The sequence below is a fragment of the Bubalus bubalis genome, chromosome 5 (genome assembly GCF_019923935.1).
Source record: "Bubalus bubalis isolate 160015118507 breed Murrah chromosome 5, NDDB_SH_1, whole genome shotgun sequence".
Taxonomy (NCBI): Eukaryota; Metazoa; Chordata; class Mammalia; order Artiodactyla; family Bovidae; genus Bubalus; species Bubalus bubalis.
This window is the reverse complement of record NC_059161.1, coordinates 25,958,372-25,978,681: the sequence shown is the minus strand read 5'-3', so window position 1 is coordinate 25,978,681 and position 20,310 is coordinate 25,958,372. Positions and strand designations below refer to the sequence as shown.

The 20,310-nt window shown below is 39.4% G+C and overlaps 2 protein-coding genes across 4 annotated transcripts in view; one reads left to right on the top strand and one right to left on the bottom strand.

Moving 5' to 3' along the window:
- Positions 1 to 20,310, bottom strand: part of ANKRD45 (ankyrin repeat domain 45) — a 51,948-nt gene that overhangs the window by 15,283 nt on the left and 16,355 nt on the right. For all 3 annotated transcript variants that reach the window (XM_006063645.4, XM_025285626.3, XM_044942823.2), the window contains exons 4-5: positions 8,538 to 8,632; positions 5,643 to 5,781 (exon numbers count right to left, since the gene is read on the bottom strand). In XM_006063645.4, the coding sequence (XP_006063707.3) occupies positions 5,643 to 5,781; positions 8,538 to 8,632 (234 nt within the window). The remainder of the gene's footprint in view (positions 1 to 5,642; positions 5,782 to 8,537; positions 8,633 to 20,310) is intronic.
- TEX50 (testis expressed 50) lies at positions 15,149 to 17,129 on the top strand. Its single transcript, XM_025285627.3, has 2 exons — positions 15,149 to 15,729; positions 16,612 to 17,129. The coding sequence occupies exons 1-2, from the start codon at positions 15,406 to 15,408 to the stop codon at positions 16,825 to 16,827; spliced, it is 540 nt and encodes a 179-aa protein (XP_025141412.2). The 5' UTR covers positions 15,149 to 15,405; the 3' UTR covers positions 16,828 to 17,129.

Genomic DNA, 20,310 nt, shown 5'->3' with positions numbered 1-20,310 from the left:
ATATCTCCTTTTTTAACTTGGTGTCTATTAAGCTGAAGAGGTCTGTTTCATTGTTCTTTCAGGGGAATTCTCTTGATCTTTCAATCAAAGATTAAAAGTGGGAGTGGTTCCTCTGATTCTTCATTTTACTTATATTTCTCTTACTCTATGAGTTTAGGATAAACAATTATCTACTGTGGTCTTGAAGGGCTATTTTTATGTAAAAGTGTCCCTGCGTAGCTTGTGTCTGTTTAATATTTTTGGTACAAGGGCTGTTTTTTTAGTATGGATGCCTGCAGCATTTTTCCTCAGTGTGTGCTGGCCATTATCCCGTTGATAGAAGGTATGACTGATGATGTGGTGACTATAGCCTGCACTGGATGCTGAATGGGGCCTCTTCTTTGCTCTGTGGTTGTCACAGCGCTGTTAGAGTCAGGGTCTGCTCCCTAGTTGTTAGAAAAGAAGCCCCCAGATCCATTTCTAAGCTTCACTGGGTGGTAGGCAGGATTGGAGTGCTCCCACTGCAAGAGGAGCAACTGAGCATTCTTCCACTGGAGCTGTTCACCAGGGAGCACACATTGTGGGGGCTGACAAAGTACACTATTGTGTACACTACCCTGGGCCCCACCTCCACTGTGGGAATACAGACAATCAGCCCTGTGTCCCTCACACACTATGTTCAAAAAGCCACTAATGCAGATCCACAGGCGCCAATCCACTGAAGTCAAGCACCAGGACCACAGCAGTTGCACAACTGGGAGATATGGAAGCAGCCCAGACCCCAGCCCCACCTTCATGTGCATGCACCCACAAATCCCACAGCTGCTAAGGCCAGACCTATCCCAGCCACAGGAGCACCCACTATCCACTTGCATGTCCCAGAGGCACTGAGTTACAAAGCTAGCAACAGTGTTGTGGATCATATAGCCATTGGGGAGAGGGCTCTGCTTTCAACTCTGCCTCTGAGAGTGGGCATCCTTACATACCCCCAGAGTTCACACAGGCAGCTCTGAGAAAGAAGCACCTATGGCAGACCCCACCACCCCCTTCACTCCTGCATTAACAATGGGGTTTCAAAGGTGGCACAGGCCAGCCATGAGACTGTCAAAAGTGAGGCTGCTGTGACGGGCCCCGTCCTTCCTTTTGTGCACCTCTTAACAATGGCCTTTCACTTCTATGGCAGGCTGGGCTTCTTCCACATACACCTCTGGTTTTGGTCCATACAACACTCTAGCCCCTTCAGGTTGTCTTCGCAAGGCTAACCCCAGTTCTTTCCCCAAGTCTGTCCTCTGAAGCATGAGTTTCAGCACACAGCCTATGCACACACCAGCAGGTGCATATCTCTGGCTGGGGACTGCAGCAAGGTGGTACAGGCCCTCTGTGCTGGTTTCTCTCTGTTGTGCCTGCTACAAACTGACTGCTGTGTTCTCCTCCAAGCCTCTGAAGCTCCCTTTCTGTCCTGGGTGATCTCACCACCAGTGTGACGACTTCCTATGGCATGGGAACCTTTCCTCTTTTGCAGCTCTCTCCCAGGGGCACAGATCCTGTCCTGCTTCCTTTCTTCTTTTTCTTTTATCCTACCCAGTTACATGGAGATCTTCCCTGCACTTCTAGGTATCTGAGATTTTCCATTCAATAGTGTTCAATAGTTATTCTGTGATAACTGTTCCACATGTAGATGTATTTCTTATGTATCTGTGGGAAAAGGTGAGCTCCATGTCCTTCTATACCACCATCTTGATTGAAGCCTCTGCAATTCTTTCCCAGAGGTGATAAGGGAAAGAGGGGCCAGACTAACAATAGTGATAGCTCAGGGAAAGGTGGGAATTGACTGTATAAGCATCTTGACCATCTCCTTCCTGGACTACACTGGTCTCACTCCCTCTGGTCTCTTCTCCCTCCAAACCATTTTGCAAGGAAAGCCAGATTATTTTCCACTACATAATCCCTCATTTTTCCTACTCCAAACAAAGCCCTTAATGGCAACCCATGGCCCTGAAAGTAAAGCCCAAACATCTAAGCTTCTAATTCAGTACTTTTAATGAAATGATCACAAGCTAACTTTCAACCTTATTTTCTACTCTTCCCCAATTCAGACTCAACTACAATCAGCCAGATGGATACCGACCACTTCCCTATTTTCATATTTCAATTTTTCATCATCATATTGTATTTTCATTTCATAATTCCCTATATACTCCACCCTGGCTACCTATCCTTCCAGGAAATTCCTTTCTTCATGCTTTCTCTTTATGTTTAGGCCTCCCTGAGTTACACAGCATTTAGCTTATCCTTTCAAGAATACTTGTTTACTCACAAACTGGGTAATGGACTCCTGAAAGACAAGAACAATGTAAAGGTATCTATTTCCCTTCAGGGACCTAAGAGAGTGCAGTGGGTATGCTCATTCAATGTTAGATACAGATGGCAAGGGACAGTCTGTCATACTACTGAGGATACATTCAGTACCTTCACTTTTGAAAAACCACAGTTCCTTTTGATAAACATAAATATCTTAGGTATTGGGTATTCACATTCAAAAGAAAGAAGTTGGATTCCTACCTGACACCATAAACAAATAATAACTTAAAATGAATCACAGACATGTTTAGACATAAGGGTCAAAAAACTGTAAAGGTCTTACAAAAAAAAAAAAAAAAACCCATAAAAGTAAATCTTGGAGAACTTAGACAAGGCAATGTTTCTCTGATATGACACTGAAAGCACAATCAACAAAAGGAAAGATAGATAAATTAGATTTCATCAAACTTAAAGCCTTTTGTGCTTCAAAGAACACAATTAAGGAAATGAAACAATAATTCACATAATGGAAGAAAATATTTGCAAGTTATATATCTGATAAGAGCTTTATACCCAAGATATACAAAGAACTTTTACAATTCAAAAATAAGAAGAAAAATACAAACATGTGGAGACTAAACAACATGATGCTAAAAAAACCAATGAGCTAATGAGTCAGTCAAAGAGAAAAACAGAGAATACCTCAAAACAAATGAAAACGTAAACACAACTTTCCAAAATCTACAGGATGTAGAAAAGGAAGTTCTAAGAGGAAAGTTTACAGCAATAGAGGAATATGTCACAAAACAAAAGATATCTCAAATAAACAACCTAACTTACCTAACCTTCCTTTAATTTCATATAAAGGAATTAGAAAAAGAAAAACAAATAAGGCCCAAAATCAGCAGAAGGAAGGAAAAAAATCAGAGAAGAAATAAATACAATAGAGACCAAAAGACTGTATAAAAGATCAATGAAATCAGTACTTTTTTTAATAAATAAAATTGATAAACCTTTAGCCAGACAAATCAAGAAAAAAAGAGAGCCCAAATAAACAAAATAAGAAATGAAAGAGGAGAAATAACAACTGATATCACAGAGATATAAAAAAGTCATAAAAGAATACTATGAACAGTTACATGCCAACAAACTAAACAGCCTAGAAGAAATGGTCAAATTTCTAGAAACATAAATTTTCAAACACTAAATCAAAAAGAAACAATTTGAACAGATCAATCAGCAGTCATGCAATTGAATTTGTAATTTTCAAAACTTCTAGAAAGCAAAAGACAGGACTGAATGACTTCACAAAAATTTTACCCAACATACAAAGAAGAGTTAATTCCTATATTCCCAAATTCATTCTATGAGGCCATCATTATCCTGATACCAAAACCAGCCAAAAATAACTTCAAAAAAAAGAAAATTACAAGTCAATATCTCTGATAGACTGTATCTCAGAAAGTCTTGTCAAATACTACATACAATTACTTACATGTGGAATCTAAAACTTTTTTGCAAAAAACAATGAAAGTAATAAAACTAATAGACTCACAGATATACAGAAAAAACTAGTGGTTACCAGTAGGAGGGGAAAGACAAGAGGGGTAAAATAGGGGTAGAACAGTAAGAGATATAAACTACTACACATGAAATAAACAAGCAACAGGGATATACTGAACAACACAGGGAAGTATAGTCATTGCTGCTGCTGCTACTGCTGCTAAGTCGCTTCAGTCGTGTCCGACTCTGTGCGACCCCAGAGATGGCAGCCCACCAGGCTTCCCCGTCCCTGGGATTCTCCAGGCAAGAACACTGGAGTGGGTTGCCATTTCCTTCTCCAATGCATGAAAGTGAAAAGTGAAAGTGAAGTCGCTCAGTTGTGTCCAACTCTTAGCGACCCCATGGACTGCAGCCTACCAGGCTCCTCCATCCGTGGGATTTTCCAGGCAAAAGTACTGGAGTAGGGTGCCATTTGCTTCTTTGTTAATAGAACTTTAAATTCTATTAACATACTGAATTACTATGTTGTATACCTAAAACTAATATATTATAAATCAAGTATATAGTTCAATTTAAAAAACAAGGAGACAACTCAACTTAAAAATAGGCAAAAGATTCAAAAAACATTTCTCCAAAGAAAATATGCAAATGGCCAGTAAGCACATGAAAGAATGTTTAACATCATCAGTAACTAAGGAAATGCAAATGGGAACTACATTAAGATACTTCATACCCACTAGAAGAGCTAAAAAATATTTTTTAAGATAATAACAAATGTTGATAACAATGTGGAGAAAATTAGAATCCTTTTCTATATTGCTTTATAGAAATTTGGAAACAGTTTGGTAATTCCTCCAAAGGTCAGAAATAGAGATACCATGTGACCCAGCAATTCCCCCTCTAAATACAGACCCAGAGAGATGAAAACATGCAGCCACATAAAAATTTGTACACAAAAGTTCACAGCAGCATTATTTATAATAGTCAAATGAACAGAAACTCAAATGTCTATTAATGAATAGATAAATTTGAATCCACACAATAGACTATGATTTAACAATAAAAAGGAATACTGACATATATTACAACATGATGAAGCTTAAAAACATTATGCAAAGTGAAAGAAGACAGACACAAAAGGTGACAGACTGTATGATTCTATGAAATGTTCAGAACAGGGAATCCATAGAGATAAAAAGTAGATTAGTGGTTGCCAGGGACTTGTGGAACCAAGGAATGGGTAGTGACTACTAACGGGTATGGTGTTTCTTTGGGAGTAATAAAATGGAGAAATTATGCAGTAAAATTAGACAGTGGTGATGATTATATAACTGAAAATACACCGAAAACCACTGAAATGGACATTTTTAAATGGTAAATTTCATGGTATGAGAATTCTATCTCAATAAAGCTGATAGCGTTAAAATCTTAGGTACACGTGCCACCAAGATTCTGACAGTGTACCTTCTCCAATGACAGTACAGTATTCCCACAACAGGCTTTTGAAAGTATAGACTTCCATCACTGAAAAAAAAATTTTTTTTTCAAATTCTGCCTCTCTGTCTCCTTGAAAGACATGCTTTCTGGTTGAAAATCGTTAGTCAAAACCATAGAAAATTGCATAAAATTAAATGATTAGTGATGGTAATAAGATTAGTACTAGACATTATAGAAATAACTCAGTCATTATTTTTAACTATTATTAATATTGGAACTGAATGAAACTGAGTTATGGATTAGAGCTTATAATAAGGTTAATGGCTACTTCGTGAAGATTGTTGAAATCTGATTATCTCAGAAATAACAACACTGCATCTAATTTTTATGCAACTTTCAAATCATTTTTATTCAAAACTTACGTGGTGTAGCCATTTTTGTGAAGATAGGAGTCACAATGTCTTCCAATTGCTGTTTCTGCTCAAACAGCTCATTAATGGAAGCTTCCAAATGGGTTTCCAACCATTCATTTTTTACACGGCATGCACTGAGGAGGATATTCTAGAGACAGAAACAAGGAATTTACTTTCCACTTGTTTATTTAAAAAAATGACCCAGAGGGATGGTATGCGGAGGGAGGAGGGAGGAGGGTTTAGGATGGGGAACACATGTATACCTGTGGCGGATTCATTTTGATATTTGGCAAAACTAATACAATTATGTAAAGTTTAAAAATAAAATAAAATTAAAAAAAATAAAAAAATAAAAAATAAATAAATAAAAGTAATGAGCTGGAAAAAAAATAAAAATAAAAATAAAAAAACTAAAAAAAAAAAAAGAATGATTAGAAACACATCAAGAATATATGAAACTTTAAATAATAAATCCCGTTCATGAAAAAAAAAAAAATGAATCTCTATAGTATCTCTAAACCAGCACTCTGCAACAGAACTTTCTATGATGATGGAAATGATCACAGAAATATCTGCACAGTCTAATACAGTCACCATTAGATGCATATAAGCCAGGGAGCATTAGAAAAGTGGCTGGTGTGACTGAGGAGTTGAATTTTTAATTTTAATTAATTCTAATTTATAGTCACATGAGGCTAGGGGGTACTGTATCTGACAGTGCAGTACTAACACTAGTGAAATGTGTGTATAATGAAACTCATTAATCTAGAGTCATGATGCCTTGGGCCAGTCTACATCCTCTCCCTATTTCTTTATTTTCAGTGAGCTCTGCATGGCAAATAGATGGGGAAACAATAGAAACAGTGACAGACTTTATTTTCTTGGGCTCCAAAATCACTGCAGATTGTGACTACAGCCAAGAAATTAAAAGACACTTGCTCCTTGGAAGAAAAGCTATGACCAACCTAGACAGCATATTCAAAAGCACAGACATTACTTTGCCAACAAAGATCCATCTAGTCAAAGCTATGGGTTTTCCAGTAGTCATGTATGGATGTGAGTTGGACTATAAAGAAAGCTTGAGCGGGGAAGAATTGATGCTTTTGAACTGTGGTGTTGGAGAAGACTCTTGAGAGTCCCTTGGACTGCAAGGAGATCCAACCAGTCCATCCTAAACAAGATCAGTCCTGGGTGTTCATTGGAAGGACTGATGTCAAAGCTAAAGCTCCAATACTTTGGCCACTTGATGTGAAAAACTGACTCATTGGAAAAGACCCTGATGCTGGGAAAAATTGAATGCGGGAGGAAAAGGGGACAACAGAGGATGAGATGGTTGAATGGCATCACCAACTCAATGGACGTAGTTTGAGTAAACTCCGGGAGTTGGTGATAGACAGGGAAGCCTGGCATGCTGCATGCAGTCCTTGGGGTTGCAAAGGGTTGGACACTACTGAACAAAGAGTCGGACACGACTGAACTGAACTGAACTGTGATGTTTGCAAAATTTGGAAAAAGTAGGTGGATGGTGTGCACTTCATGCAACTCAACAGACAATGCAATATTTATTCCTTCTTGGGTGATTCACAGGAGGAGGAAGTGCAAGAAATGAGCAAAACCTCACTGAAAACCTCTCAATTTGCATTTCAAAACATCTCTTTGCACATGAGCAGCAAACTGCTGGTATCTGATTTAAGATGTTCATTATTCTATGATTTGTAATAATAAGGAGACATGAATAATTTATTACATGTCCTGTCCATATTATTAAATAAGCAACATTATATGCAGAAGTATAAAGAATGAAGTGGATTTGTAAAGATGTCCATAATATATTCTTTAAAGGAAAAGAGAAAATTAAAGAATAATTTGTATAGTATGATCCTATTTTTATAAAAGCAAAATCTCTTATATTAATAAAACTATATGTATGCATACATATATTTATATAAGTGAGGAAAAGTATACTGAGATTAGCACAAAATTGCTATTAGAATCACAGAGTAATAAGACTTGATAGGGTAAAAAGATAATTATTAAGTCTACTTTAGATGTTTTGTTTTATTCTAACCATTAGTATAGGTACATAATATTTTCTAGCTCAAATAATCAAATATTTAAAAACTGAAATTAAAAAGGCTTTCATTATAACTAGTTTGACAAAGCACTGTTTGTGCCAGAAAGATTGTTTTGCAAATCTTATAGATACAGTAGCTCTTCTAATAGAATTCTATCTATACTTTGTTTCATAAGAGATTTTGTAAAATGTTTTACAAACAGATGAAATGTGTGTTTTATCATGTTCTCAGACTTGCTGCTGTCTTACACTTTTAGCAGTAGCTAATTTTTTTTCATCAGAATTAAAAGTCACAGAAAATACATACAATGTCCTGCCCAGAAATGCAAGAAATAATTTAAAACCCAAACATATTTCTAATACCTTTAGCATACCTTTTTTTTTAGTATACATCAAAAGAAATCAACTAGTTCACATGTAGTACTTAGTATATGACAAATGTGGCAAGCTGGCTTTACAATTAGCTATCTTTACACCTGTGTATTTTTCTATCATGTAAATTTTGATACATGAAAAAATAGGCAGTGTATATAAGTATATATGTAAACATATAGACCAAAATATATGATGTATATATAAGCTTTGAAGCAAACTAATGAAATGAGTATCAGTGGACCCCACTAATCAACAGAAGAACAAGAATGCTGCCAGTACTGTTAATGCTGCTTCTGTCAGCAGTTTAATAAGAAAGGGGAAAAAAAAGGAAGGAAGGGAAGGAGAACGAAGCAGTGAGGATCACCACCTACCTCTAGTGCTTAAGTGTAGCAGTTAAATACAAGGGGGAAAAATCTCAAAAGACTTCAGAACAAAATATAAGCACAATGTTATACCTTGTCTTCCTTATAAAGCTTCCCTGGTCCCTTTTCTGTATCTGTAACAGTTGCAGAGACCTTTGCAATATATTTTTTCAGTGCCAGCCTTGCTTCTGAAAGAACAGGACAGTAAAATGCTTAATAATAAGGCAAAGACCAAGAAAATTCACTCCACAGTTTATAATGTAATTTTATAAATCCAGAGCTTTATAAAGACTGTATAGAAGATTTGTTACAGTTTTCCTTGGGGAAATTCAAGAAAGATAACACTTAACTAACACAGTGATTTGGGGTACTTACTATATTAGTGTGTGTGTGTGTGTGTGCGCGCGCGCGCACGCGTGCATGCTCAGTCACTCTGTCATGTCTGACTCTTTGCAATCCCATAGACTATTGCCATCAGACTCCTCTGTCCATGGAATTTTCCAGGCAAGAATATTGGAATGGGTTGCCATATCCTATTCCAGTAGAACTTCAATTGTGCTAAAAATTTTAAAGCGCAAATAAATACAAAACGTGACACCAAAGAAACTACAGTCTATCAAAATATCTACTCTGGAAAGTGAAAGTGAAAGTCGCTCAGTCGTGTCTGACTCTGCGACCCCATGAACTATACAGTCCGTGGAATTCTCCAGGCCATAATACTGGAGTGGGTAGCCTTTCCGTTCTCCAGGAGATCTTCCCAACCCAGGGATCGAACCCAGGTCTCCCGCACTGCAGGTGGATTCTTTACCAGCTGAGCTAATCTGGAAAAAGGAACAAAAAGTATTTCCAATAGAAAAATTATTGGGACTTCCCTGGTGGTCCAGTGGCTAGGACCCCAAGCTCCTGATGCCGGGGGCCCAGGTTCCATCCCTGGTCAGAAAACCAGATCCCACATGCCACAATTAAGAGTTTGCACGTCTGCATGCTGCAGCGAAGACTCAGTGTAGCCAAATAAGTAAATGCCATTTGTTTTACCCTTCAAAATAAATTAAAAATAGCTTCCCTCTTAAAAAAGTGTTTAAAATAATTCCATTCTCTATAAACACCCATCACAAAATTTGCAAGACTTGTTTAAACAAAATCACAACACTGAAAGAAATATAGAGATGGACAGATTGAATATAATAAACAGTAGATTTGTTGTTGTTGTTTAATTGCTCAGTTGTGTCTGATTCTTTACAACCTCATGGACTGCAGCCCGCCATGCTCTTCTATCCATAGGAGTTCCCAGGCAAGAATGCCTGGGTTATCATTTCCTTCTCTGGGAGATCTTCCCAGATTAGGGATCGAACCTGCATATCCTGCATTGGCAAGAGGGGTCTTTACAGCTGAGCCACCTGGGGCTTATACATGGCTCCAGCCCATGTAGAGTCAGAGAGGACTTAGCAACTGAACAACAAAACAGAATTAGCAAAGTATTAATAATACTTCAAATTACTTTAACAATTGATCATGTCCTGTGACTGCTGTAACAAATTGCCACAAATCTGGTGGCTTAAAACAATGCAAGCTTATCCTGAGTAAATTCTAGAGGCCACAAGTCTGGAATCAGTTTAGCTAAGTGAAAATCAAGGTGTCGGTGGGGAAGATTCTTTCTATGGGTTCTGAAAGGAGAATCTATTTCTTGCTGTTTTCCACCTCTAGCTGCAGCCTATACTCCTGGCTGGTGGCTCCTTCTTCAATCAAAATACACCAGTCCAATATCTAGTTCCATCATCAAATCACCTCCTCTTCTGTGTCAAATCTCCTGCCTCTCACTTATAATAAAGACACTTGTGACTACATTTAAGTCCCAGCTGGATAATCCATGATGATCTCTCCATCTAAAGATCCTTAGTTTAAGGATCAACAAGATCCCATATGAGGTAACATGCCCAGGTTCCAGGGGTTAGAACCTAGATATCTTTGGTAGACATTTTTCAGCCTACCATAGCCTGCCCTCTGACCTCCCCAAACTCACATCTATCCCACATGCAAATACATTTACTCCATGCCAGCATCTAAGTTTCAATCCATTACAACATCAACTCATGTTCAAATGTTCATCTAAAATATCATTAGCTCAAAAGTCTCATCTCCTCATACAAACAAGGTATGTGTGAGACATTGGTATGATCCATCTATCCTGGGGTAAAATTCCTCTATATCTGCAGACCTGTGATACTAGAAAACAAGTTTTCTATCCCAAAATACACTGGTGGGACAGGCACAAAGCAACAGTTATAGATACTGCCATTCAAAACATGAGAAATTAGAAGGAAAAAAGGAGTCACCTCAGTCTCAAGCAATTCTGAAATCCCACAAGGCAAATTCTATGAGGTATCATAGCCTGGGAGTGATATCTCTTGGCCTGCAGCTCCAGCCTCAGTCATCCTTCCTTTTTCATGAAAGATGAAAAGTTTTTGCAGCTGAACCGTCTTGTCAATTACAGCTTCAAATCTACCATTCATGTTGCAAGCAGAATCAATTCTCTAAACTGGAATCTAAGGTTTAGGTTTTGGCTCCACTAGTTGGTGACCTGGAGCCAGTGGTGGTTCCAGAATTTCAGTACAGGAGGAAATTTAGTACAGGAATTAGTTTGAAGAGGAGACTAAGGGACTTGTCATAAAACTGTATTTGTATAATAAGCATGCTGATTTTACTGAGTGCATATATTTATTTTGGGTGGCCTGGTAGAGAAAGCAGCTTACTGCAAGCATCTTCTAATGCCACCAGACCTATCAGAGCATTCAGGCAGCAATATACCACAGACTGGGAAGTTTATAAGCAACAGAAACTTGTTTTTCATAGTTCTGGAGGCTGGCAAGTCCAAGATCAAGCTGCAACATGGTTGCAGTCTAGTGAGATCCCTCTTCCTTCACTGCCAGCACCTTCTCAAGGTGCCTTCACATGGTAGAAGGGGCCAGGGAACTCTGCGGGGACACATTTTTATAAGACCACTAATCCTATTTATGAGGGCCCCACCTTCATGTCCTAAGCATCTCTCAAAGGCCCCATGTCCTAACACCATCACATCAGGCATTAGAAATTCAACATATGCATTTGTGGGGGAACACAAACATTCAGACCATAATAGTATCTTAACCCCTCTAATCTCAGTTTCTCCATCCATAAAGTGGAAGTATTATAATACCACCCACATACGGTTGTTCTAAGAATTAAAACATAGTATAATACATGCAAATTTCTTGACACAATGCCTGGCACACAGGAAAGTACTCAGTAAGTTTATTATTAAGTCACTCCTCTCCTCCAGACTTTGTAAGTAACTCCCTACTGGCTACTGAATAAAATGCAGGGCCCTCCAAGACCTATCTAGCCACAAACAATCTTTCCAGCTTCATCCCTTCCTACATTCATCCAGAGACCCTATCAATCATTTACTTCCTGTTCCCTCTGCCTGCTGATATCAATAGGGCTCACTCCTTTAGTTCTTCAGGTCTGTCTTCAAACATCACCTTATTGGAGAGGCCTCTCCTGATGGCCCCCTGTAAGTGTAAGCACACACTCACTCATTCACTTGCTGGCAACTTCATAACCTCCTTACCACTCTATTTTTCTTCATAGCACTTCACAGATAAATAGATTTAGATCATTTTATTTTCTGTATCTCCCTACTAGAAAGTAAACTCCATAAACATAGTTTTATGCCTAGGTGTGTAAGTATCCTCAGCCCCTAGAACAGTATTTAGCACATAGGAGGTGCTCAATAAATATTTATAAATGGAATGTTGCTGCTGCTGCTAAGTCACTTCAGTCGTGTCCAACTCTGTGCAACCCCATAGACGGCAGCCCAACAGGCTCCCCCGTCCCTGGGATTCTCCAGGCAAGAACACTGGAGTGGGTTGCCATTTCCTTCTCCAATGCATGAAAGTGAAAAATGAAAGGGAAGTCGCTCAGTCGTGTCCAACCCTCAGCAACCCCATGGACTGCAGCCTTCCAGTCTCCTCTGTCCATGGGATTTTCCAGGCAAGAGTACTGGAGTGGGGTGCGGTTGCCTCCTCTGAAATGGAATGTTACTCGGCCATAAAAAGGAATGCATTTGAGTCAATTCTAATGAGGTGGATGAACCTAGAGTCTATTATACAGAGTGAAGTAAGTCAGAAAGAAAAAGATAAATATTATATACTAATGCATATATATGGAATCTAGGAAAACTGTACTAATGAATTTATTTGCAAGGCAGCAATGGAGAAGCAGACATAGAGAACAGACTTATGGACATGTGGTAGAGGGGAGGAGAGGGTGAGATGAAAAACTGACTCATTAGAGGGTCAGCAAAAAACTGACTCTTTAGAAAAGACCCTGATGCTGGGAAAGATTGAAGGCAGGAAGAGAAAGAGAAGACAGAGAATGAGATGGTTGGATGGCATCCCTGACTTGATGGACATGAGTTTAAGCAAGCTCTGGGAGTTGGTGATGGACAGGGAAGTCTGGTGTGCTGCAGTCCATGGGGTCACAAAGAGTGGGACATGACTGAGTCCCACTGAGTGACTGAACTGAACTAAACTGAATGGTTTACACAGAATTTCTTTGCTTATCATGTTTCCTCAACCTAGATGGCCCTCTCTGCCATCCACCAAAATTCTACTCATTCTTCAAAGCTTATTCAAAACGCACTCCTGTGAAACTCCTAATTCCCCCTGGTAGAACTGAGTGCTCTATCATCCATTACATGATTATAATTTGATTTAGCCCTGAGTATAATCTGGAAACAGTGTCAGACTTCATTTTTTTGGGCTCCAAAATCACTGCAGGTGGTGACTGCCGCCATGAAATTAAAAGACGCTTACTCAAAGTTATGACCAACCTAGACAGCATATTCAAAAGCAGAGACATTACTTTGCCAACAAAGGTCCGTCTAGTCAAGGCTATGGCTTTTCCTGTGGTCATGTATGGATGTGAGAGTTGGACTGTGAAGAAGGCTGAGCACCGAAGAATTGATACTTTTGAACTGTGGTGTTGGAGAAGACTCTTGAGAGTCCCTTGGACTGCAAGGAGATCCAACCAGTCCATTGTGAAGGAGATCAGCCCTGGGATTTCTTTGGAAGGAATGATGCTAAAGCTGAAACTCCAGTACTTTGGCCACCTCATGAGAAGAGTTGACTCATTGGAAAAGACTCTGATGCTGGGAGGGATTGGGGGCAGGAGGAGAAGGGGACGACAGAGGATGAGATGGCTGGATGTCCATCACTGACTCGATGGACATGAGTCTGAGTGAACTCCGGGAGTTGGTGATGGACAGGGAGGCCTGGCGTGCTGAGATTCATGGGGTCACAAAGAGTCGGAGATGACTGAGAGACTGAACTGAACTGAACTGAACTGATAATCTGTGCGAAGAGTTGACTCATTGGAAAAGACCCTGATGCTAGGAAGGATTGAGGGCAGGAGGAGAAGGGGGACGACAGAGGATGAGATGGTTGGATGGCATTACTGACTCAATGGACATGAATTTGAGTAAACTCCGGAAGTTGGTTATGGACAGGGAGGCCTGGTATGCTGCAATTCATGGGGTCACAAAGAGTGACTGAACTGAACTGATAATCTGTCCTGTAATTTTTTTATTTTTCTGTTTTCTGCTTCTACTGCTAGACTTTAAGTTCTTTAAAAGCAGTCCGTCTCACCTTATCATACACCACACTAATCCACCATCTCTTTTTCATACAATCATGCCAAATTCCCCACCCCTCACCCACTACCTGGTAGTTACAACACTGTCACCAAAAAGATATGTCAAAAGGGGGAGTCACTCAGTATTTCCTTGACTAAATGAAGAGAAGGACATTCCTGAATGTAATAAAAAACAGAAGCAGAAGCTAGGTTGTATGATATTACCATGATAATGATATTACCATGATATATGACTGTAGCTACTTGGTGCAGTGGTGAAGAATCTGCCTGCCAATGAGTGGGGAAGGAGACTCTAGAGCCACAGGTTTGATCCCTGGATTGGGAAGCTCCCCTGGAGTAGGAAATGGCAATCCACTCCATTATTCTTGCCTGGAAAATTCTGTGGACAGAGGAGTCTGGCAGGCTACACTCCATAGCATCCCAAAGAGTCGGACACAACTGAGTGCACACACATACACACAAGCTTTTAAGTAGATGCTAAAGTACCATACTTCAAAAGGGTTGGAAAGGATACAGGTAAATGGTTTCCATGAAATTCTGTTAATATAATGATGATTTAAATTTACTGGCTATCAAAATATTAGCAAGTCTTCATTTTTTTCGTATACTAACGCATATATATGGAATTTAGAAAGATGGTAACAATAACCCTGTGTACGAGACAGCAAAAGAGACACTGATGTATAGAACAGTCTTATGGACTCTGTGAGAGAGGGAGAGGGTGGGAAGATTTGGGAGAATGGCATTGAAACATGTAAAATATCATGTATGAAATGAGTTGCCAGTCCAGGTTCGATGCAGGATACTGGATGCTTGGGGCTGGTGCACTGGGACGACCCCGAGGGATGGAATGGGGAGGGAGGAGGGAGGAGGGTTCAGGATGGGGAACACATGTATACCTGTGGCGGATTCATTTTGATATTTGGCAAAACTAATACAGTTATGTAAAGTTTAAAAAAAAAAAAAGAAAAGAAAACTGAAGAGGCTCAAACCATTCTGGCAAAAAAAAAAAAAAAAAAAAGGCAAGAAAAAAGTATCCCTAAGAAACCCAAAGTGATTGGTTAACCAACATCTTTTAGTCCCAGTGTGGTTCTTTATGACATCACTGAATTTATCCCTGAGTCACCATGGCTGATGATGTTACAATGATCATCAGTGTATATTTTGCTGCCTAGTTATCCTGAGTGCCTTGACTGAAATACCAGGGCATTTCTGCTCTGTCTCTAAAAAAATTTTTGGCTGTAATTTTTTTTCCATTTGAGAAAGAAAGATGTCTACTCAAGGACTATCCCTGATTTTTACTCTGTTGTTTATCTGCTTTTTCAGGGAGAGCTTCTGCATTTGTGATGGTACTACCTGGACAAAGGTTGGATGGGAGATTTTTCCAGAAGAAATGCATTATTTGAAAGTTAAGACAGCTCCATCTCACTGTCTACCTTACCCTCTGGACAAACTATGCTGCAATTTTGCTAATATGGATATATTTCACAGTTGTTTAAATCTTATTTATATTTTAATACAAGCTCTCTTTTTAATCCTCTCTGTTTTATCTGCACATTACCTGTGGATGAAGTGGAAGAAACACAAAAAAAAGGTGATGCTAATAGTAATAGTTATAGAACATCAAAGCGTTTAAAAGATAAGATGATCATCTTCTCTGGAGAGAGAACTGTGTCTTCTTCTTCATAACTTTCCCCACTCCCACCATTCACCCCAGCATCTATCATACTTTCTTGCACATATCAGGTGTTCAACAAAGGTGTACTGAATTAGAAGGTCTTTAAAATAACCTATTATTTTAGATAGTTTAAAGTTACAAAACACATTAAGAAAGTAATGAGCTACAATGAGTAGAATGTATAGGAAATGCAGTTATCTGTCTGGGCTTTTAGGTAAATCACTGTATCTTTCTCTGATCAATAAAATGAAGGATGTAGAACAAGAGATCTTGTTAGATCCCTTCCTGGTCTATCTAAGAAAACTAAGTATACTAAAGTTGGTGTGTATATTTTTTAATGTACTATAAACTAATTTCTAATTTTAGGATAACTTTCTGGAAAATAACACTCAAACTGATTCTCCACTTTGCCAGTGTTACTATATTTTGAGGCAACAACTATATATTTATAAAATGTCTATGATTTTATCACATTACATCTTAAGGCGATTTAGTAAAGGAAAATAATGTACTACTAACATTCAAATAATTTCTCCCCGCAGAATGCTCTAATAATCATAGAAAGTACTTATTAAATGTTTGCTGAATGGTGATCCTGATCACTACAACCTTACACAAGGGCATATAAAAACGAGCATTTTTTCTGCATTTTTACCTCTCTTCTATAACAATTTTTTCTTTGTATAAATAAGTAAAGTGTGATATTTGGAGCTTAAGCATATATATCCAGAAAACAAATTTAATTTGAACTACAGTAATGAAAAAATTCTGTAATATCATTTGTTTTTCTTCTTTTAGCTAAAGAAACAAGTCTCCTTGGATACACCTGGTAACGATCTAGAAACCCAGTCTGTCTATGACATTGATCAAATACTCTGCAGACTGGTGGCCACAACATCAATGATGACCAAGTACCTAAATCAGATGTCCCATCACCCTCAGGCTAAGAAAGCCAAGCACCAAAAACTAAAAAGAAAGAAGACTGAAGGAGGAGAAGGAGGCAGAGTATATTAGACACATCCATATGCAAATATAACTCAATCCACTGTGGAGACTACACAAGAAATCTATTGAGGAAAATCATGGAAGGACAAAAGTGATTCTTTGAGATGCTTTGTAATTTTTTGGCTAAACTCTTTACTGAAACTTTCCAACGAAGTCTGTACTGAAAAGTTATTTCTATTCAGCTAAAATAGCATCCATGCTTACTAAAAAGTACTAGGGGAAAGACCATATACAACCACCGCTTCATGTTTAAGTGTTCTGTTTTTTTTTAATGTGTTAGATTGCTAATCATTAAGCACACTGTAGAACAGAATCTTGATTTAGTGTTTCAATAAATCTCTGATTTAAGCAATTTTTGTGATTTCTCTTACTTTCCTGAGCAAATTTTATGGCCACATGGAGATGTTTAATTTCCCATCTCAAATTGTTAAAATAGTATGTAAATAATAAGGAACAGATTAATTTCTAAGTATAAATGTTCCCCTTTTCAGTATAATAAATGAAGAATTAAGTATCAATACTTTTTTTTAATTTCAAACTTCTATTGATAAGACACATCAGTTTTTAAAATATTTCACTTTTGTTGATAAGTCACCTCATTTCTTAAAGTATGGTTTCTATATTTTTCAAAAAAAAAAAAACTGAGAGACTGAGACCGACAGATTTTCTTAACATATAAAAGAATCCCAGAAAAACATGACAGATATATAATATACCTCCCATCAATAAAAGGAAAAAAAACTTAAATCCTTTGTAAGTAACAGATAATGCAATAGTCTTAACAAATAACAGAAAGGAATAAGTTCTGCCTTGCGTTATTGTGGATTATTAAAAGTTTACTTATAGTTCCACTTTTCAGAATCTGCTCCTTACTTTCACTCTTAACGCAACGTTACTCCCACATTTCCATGAATATTTGTTCCATACCTTCAGAGTTCTGATCAACTAATTCTACATATATGTGTGTGTGTACATATATATATGTATTTCTTTTAATATAGGACCCTTGAACAATTAAAAAGTCTATAAACCTTGAAAACCCAAAGAAATTGATCTCTAATAGTCAAATTTTCAGTAGCATGGAGGAGTCTCTGGGGTAGGGAGTCCTCAACCCTGTAAACCTCTCCAGGTGACTCCTACTCTGATCATTAGAGCAAGAAATGGAAGTGGTTTGTATTCTTGTTAAGTCTTAATTAAACAAATGTTTAACTTTATGTTGAGTAGTGAGCATTTTTGACACTCCACAGCTACATTACCATGAATCCTTACAATTTCATCACTGATCTGGAAACAGAACACTAGTTTATAACATTATAGTCTTTTATCTTCATTACTAGGAAATGGTAGGTCTAATTCTTCCAAGACTGTAAGTTCAGTTCAGTTCAGTTGCTCAGTTGTGTCTGACTCTTTGCGACCCCATGAACCGCAGCATGCCAGGCCTTCCTGTCCATCACCAACTCCTGGAGTCCACCCAAACCCATGTCCATTGTGTCAGTGATGCCATCCAACCATCTTATCCTCTGTCGTCCCCTTCTCCTCCTGCCCTCAATCCTTCCCAGCATCAGGTAAGGACCCAAACTAAACAGATGGACATTAGTGAGAAGGAAACTGAAATTGGGTGGGAAGGGCACACAGTGGTCCTCAGGGCACAGTGTGCTGTGTGAGGCAGACTGCAGCCTCCTCCTCGGGGCCCTCCAGGCCCTCCAGGCCCTCCAACCTCAAGCTGGTGAGCTGGGGGGTCCAGGTACAGGCTGAGGGCTGCGTCCTGCAGAGCTCCAGAGCCCTCCCCACAGCGCCCACTGGCCAGGCTCAGGCCTTGAAGCAGCTGCTGACCCATCCCTATTTCTCCAACCTAAGGGTGGTGGTCTCCACAGGTCGTAGTCCATGGGACCTGGCCCCCATTTGGGCAGACTGAGGGCCAGTTGGTCCTAGGCACCTAGCTCCCACAGTGATGACAGCTTGGTGGGATCTGGGGACCTGGCCCTGAGGGTGCCACCCGCTGAGATCTGACTCCTCAGCTGGACCTGAGCACTGGCAGGAGGACCCAGACTGGGTGCTGGATGAACACTCCTGGGTAGGGTTACTGGCCCATGCAGTGACCACTCCTCTTAGCCAGGGCCTGGATCTTAGAGGGCAAAAGTTGAGGATCGGGACTTTGGCCTTTCTTGTAGAATAGAGAATAACATTTGCTTTGGTAGAGTTTTACCTAGCTGTGACCTGACCTCAAGAATAAAGGATCTGACACCAAGAAGTCTGCAACAACTAACCACGCCCCCTCCTTCGCCTTTCCTATAAAAGGGCTTTGCTGAGAGCTTTCAGGTAGCTCCCGGGTTTTTTAAGGCATGAGCCACCCATCTACTTATATGGACTTCCATTAAACCTTTCTCTGCTCCAGACTCACGTTTTGGTATTGTTTGGTCTCACTGCATGTTGGGCCCGTGGACTTCCGCTCAGTGACAAAAACCAATGAAATCTACGCTCATAAGCCCCAACTTTCAGAAAAGTTACAGCAAAGTTTGTTCCTGGATTGTATTTTTTTAAGTACCATGGGTCATTCTTCAAAACTGGATTTTAAATTATATAATGTGAATTTTGGTAGATTGCCAGTCCAGGTTTGATGCATGAGACAGAGTGCTCAGGGCCGGAGCACTAGGATGACCCTGAGGGATGGGATGGGGAGGGAAGTGGGAGGGGGGTTCAGGATGGGGAACATATGTACACCCATGGCTGATTCATGTCAATGTATGGCAAAAACCACTACAATATTGTAAAGTAATTAGCCTCCAAATAAATTAATTTTTAAAATAAATAAATAAAAATTATATAATGTGAATTTAGGCTTCCCAGGTCACCCCACTCCAGTACTCTTGCCTGGAAAATCCCATGGACGGAGGAGCCTGGTGGGCTGCAGTTCATGGGGTCGCTAAGAATCGGACACGACTGAGCGACTTCACTTCCACTTTTCGCTTTCTTGCACTGGAGAAGGAAATGGCAGCCCACTCCGGTGTTCTTGCCTGGAGAATCCCAGGGACGGGGAAGCCTGGTGGGCTGCCATCTATGGGCTCGCACAGAGTCGGACACGACTGAAGTGACTTAGCAGCAGTAGGTGGTGCTAGTAATAAAGAACCCACCTGCCAATTCAGAAGACATAAGAGACATGGGTTCAATCCCTGGGTCAGGAAGATCCCCTGGAGGAGGTCATGGCAACCCACTCCAGTATTCTTGCCTGGAGAATCGCAATGACAGAGGAGCCTGCCAGTTACAGTCCACAGGGTGGCAAAGAGTTGGAGACAAGTGAAGCAACTTAGCATGCATGAATGTGAATTTCACCTAGAACTATTCATGAGGAGATCAATTAAATTTTTTGCTATTTTCTTTTTGCTTATGCATCTGATCATAAAACTGAAGGTAACTGACAGAAATATGGCCCCTCAAAAATATTTAGTGCAAGTGGACAATTATATACCAAATAATCTACAAAGTATAACTCAT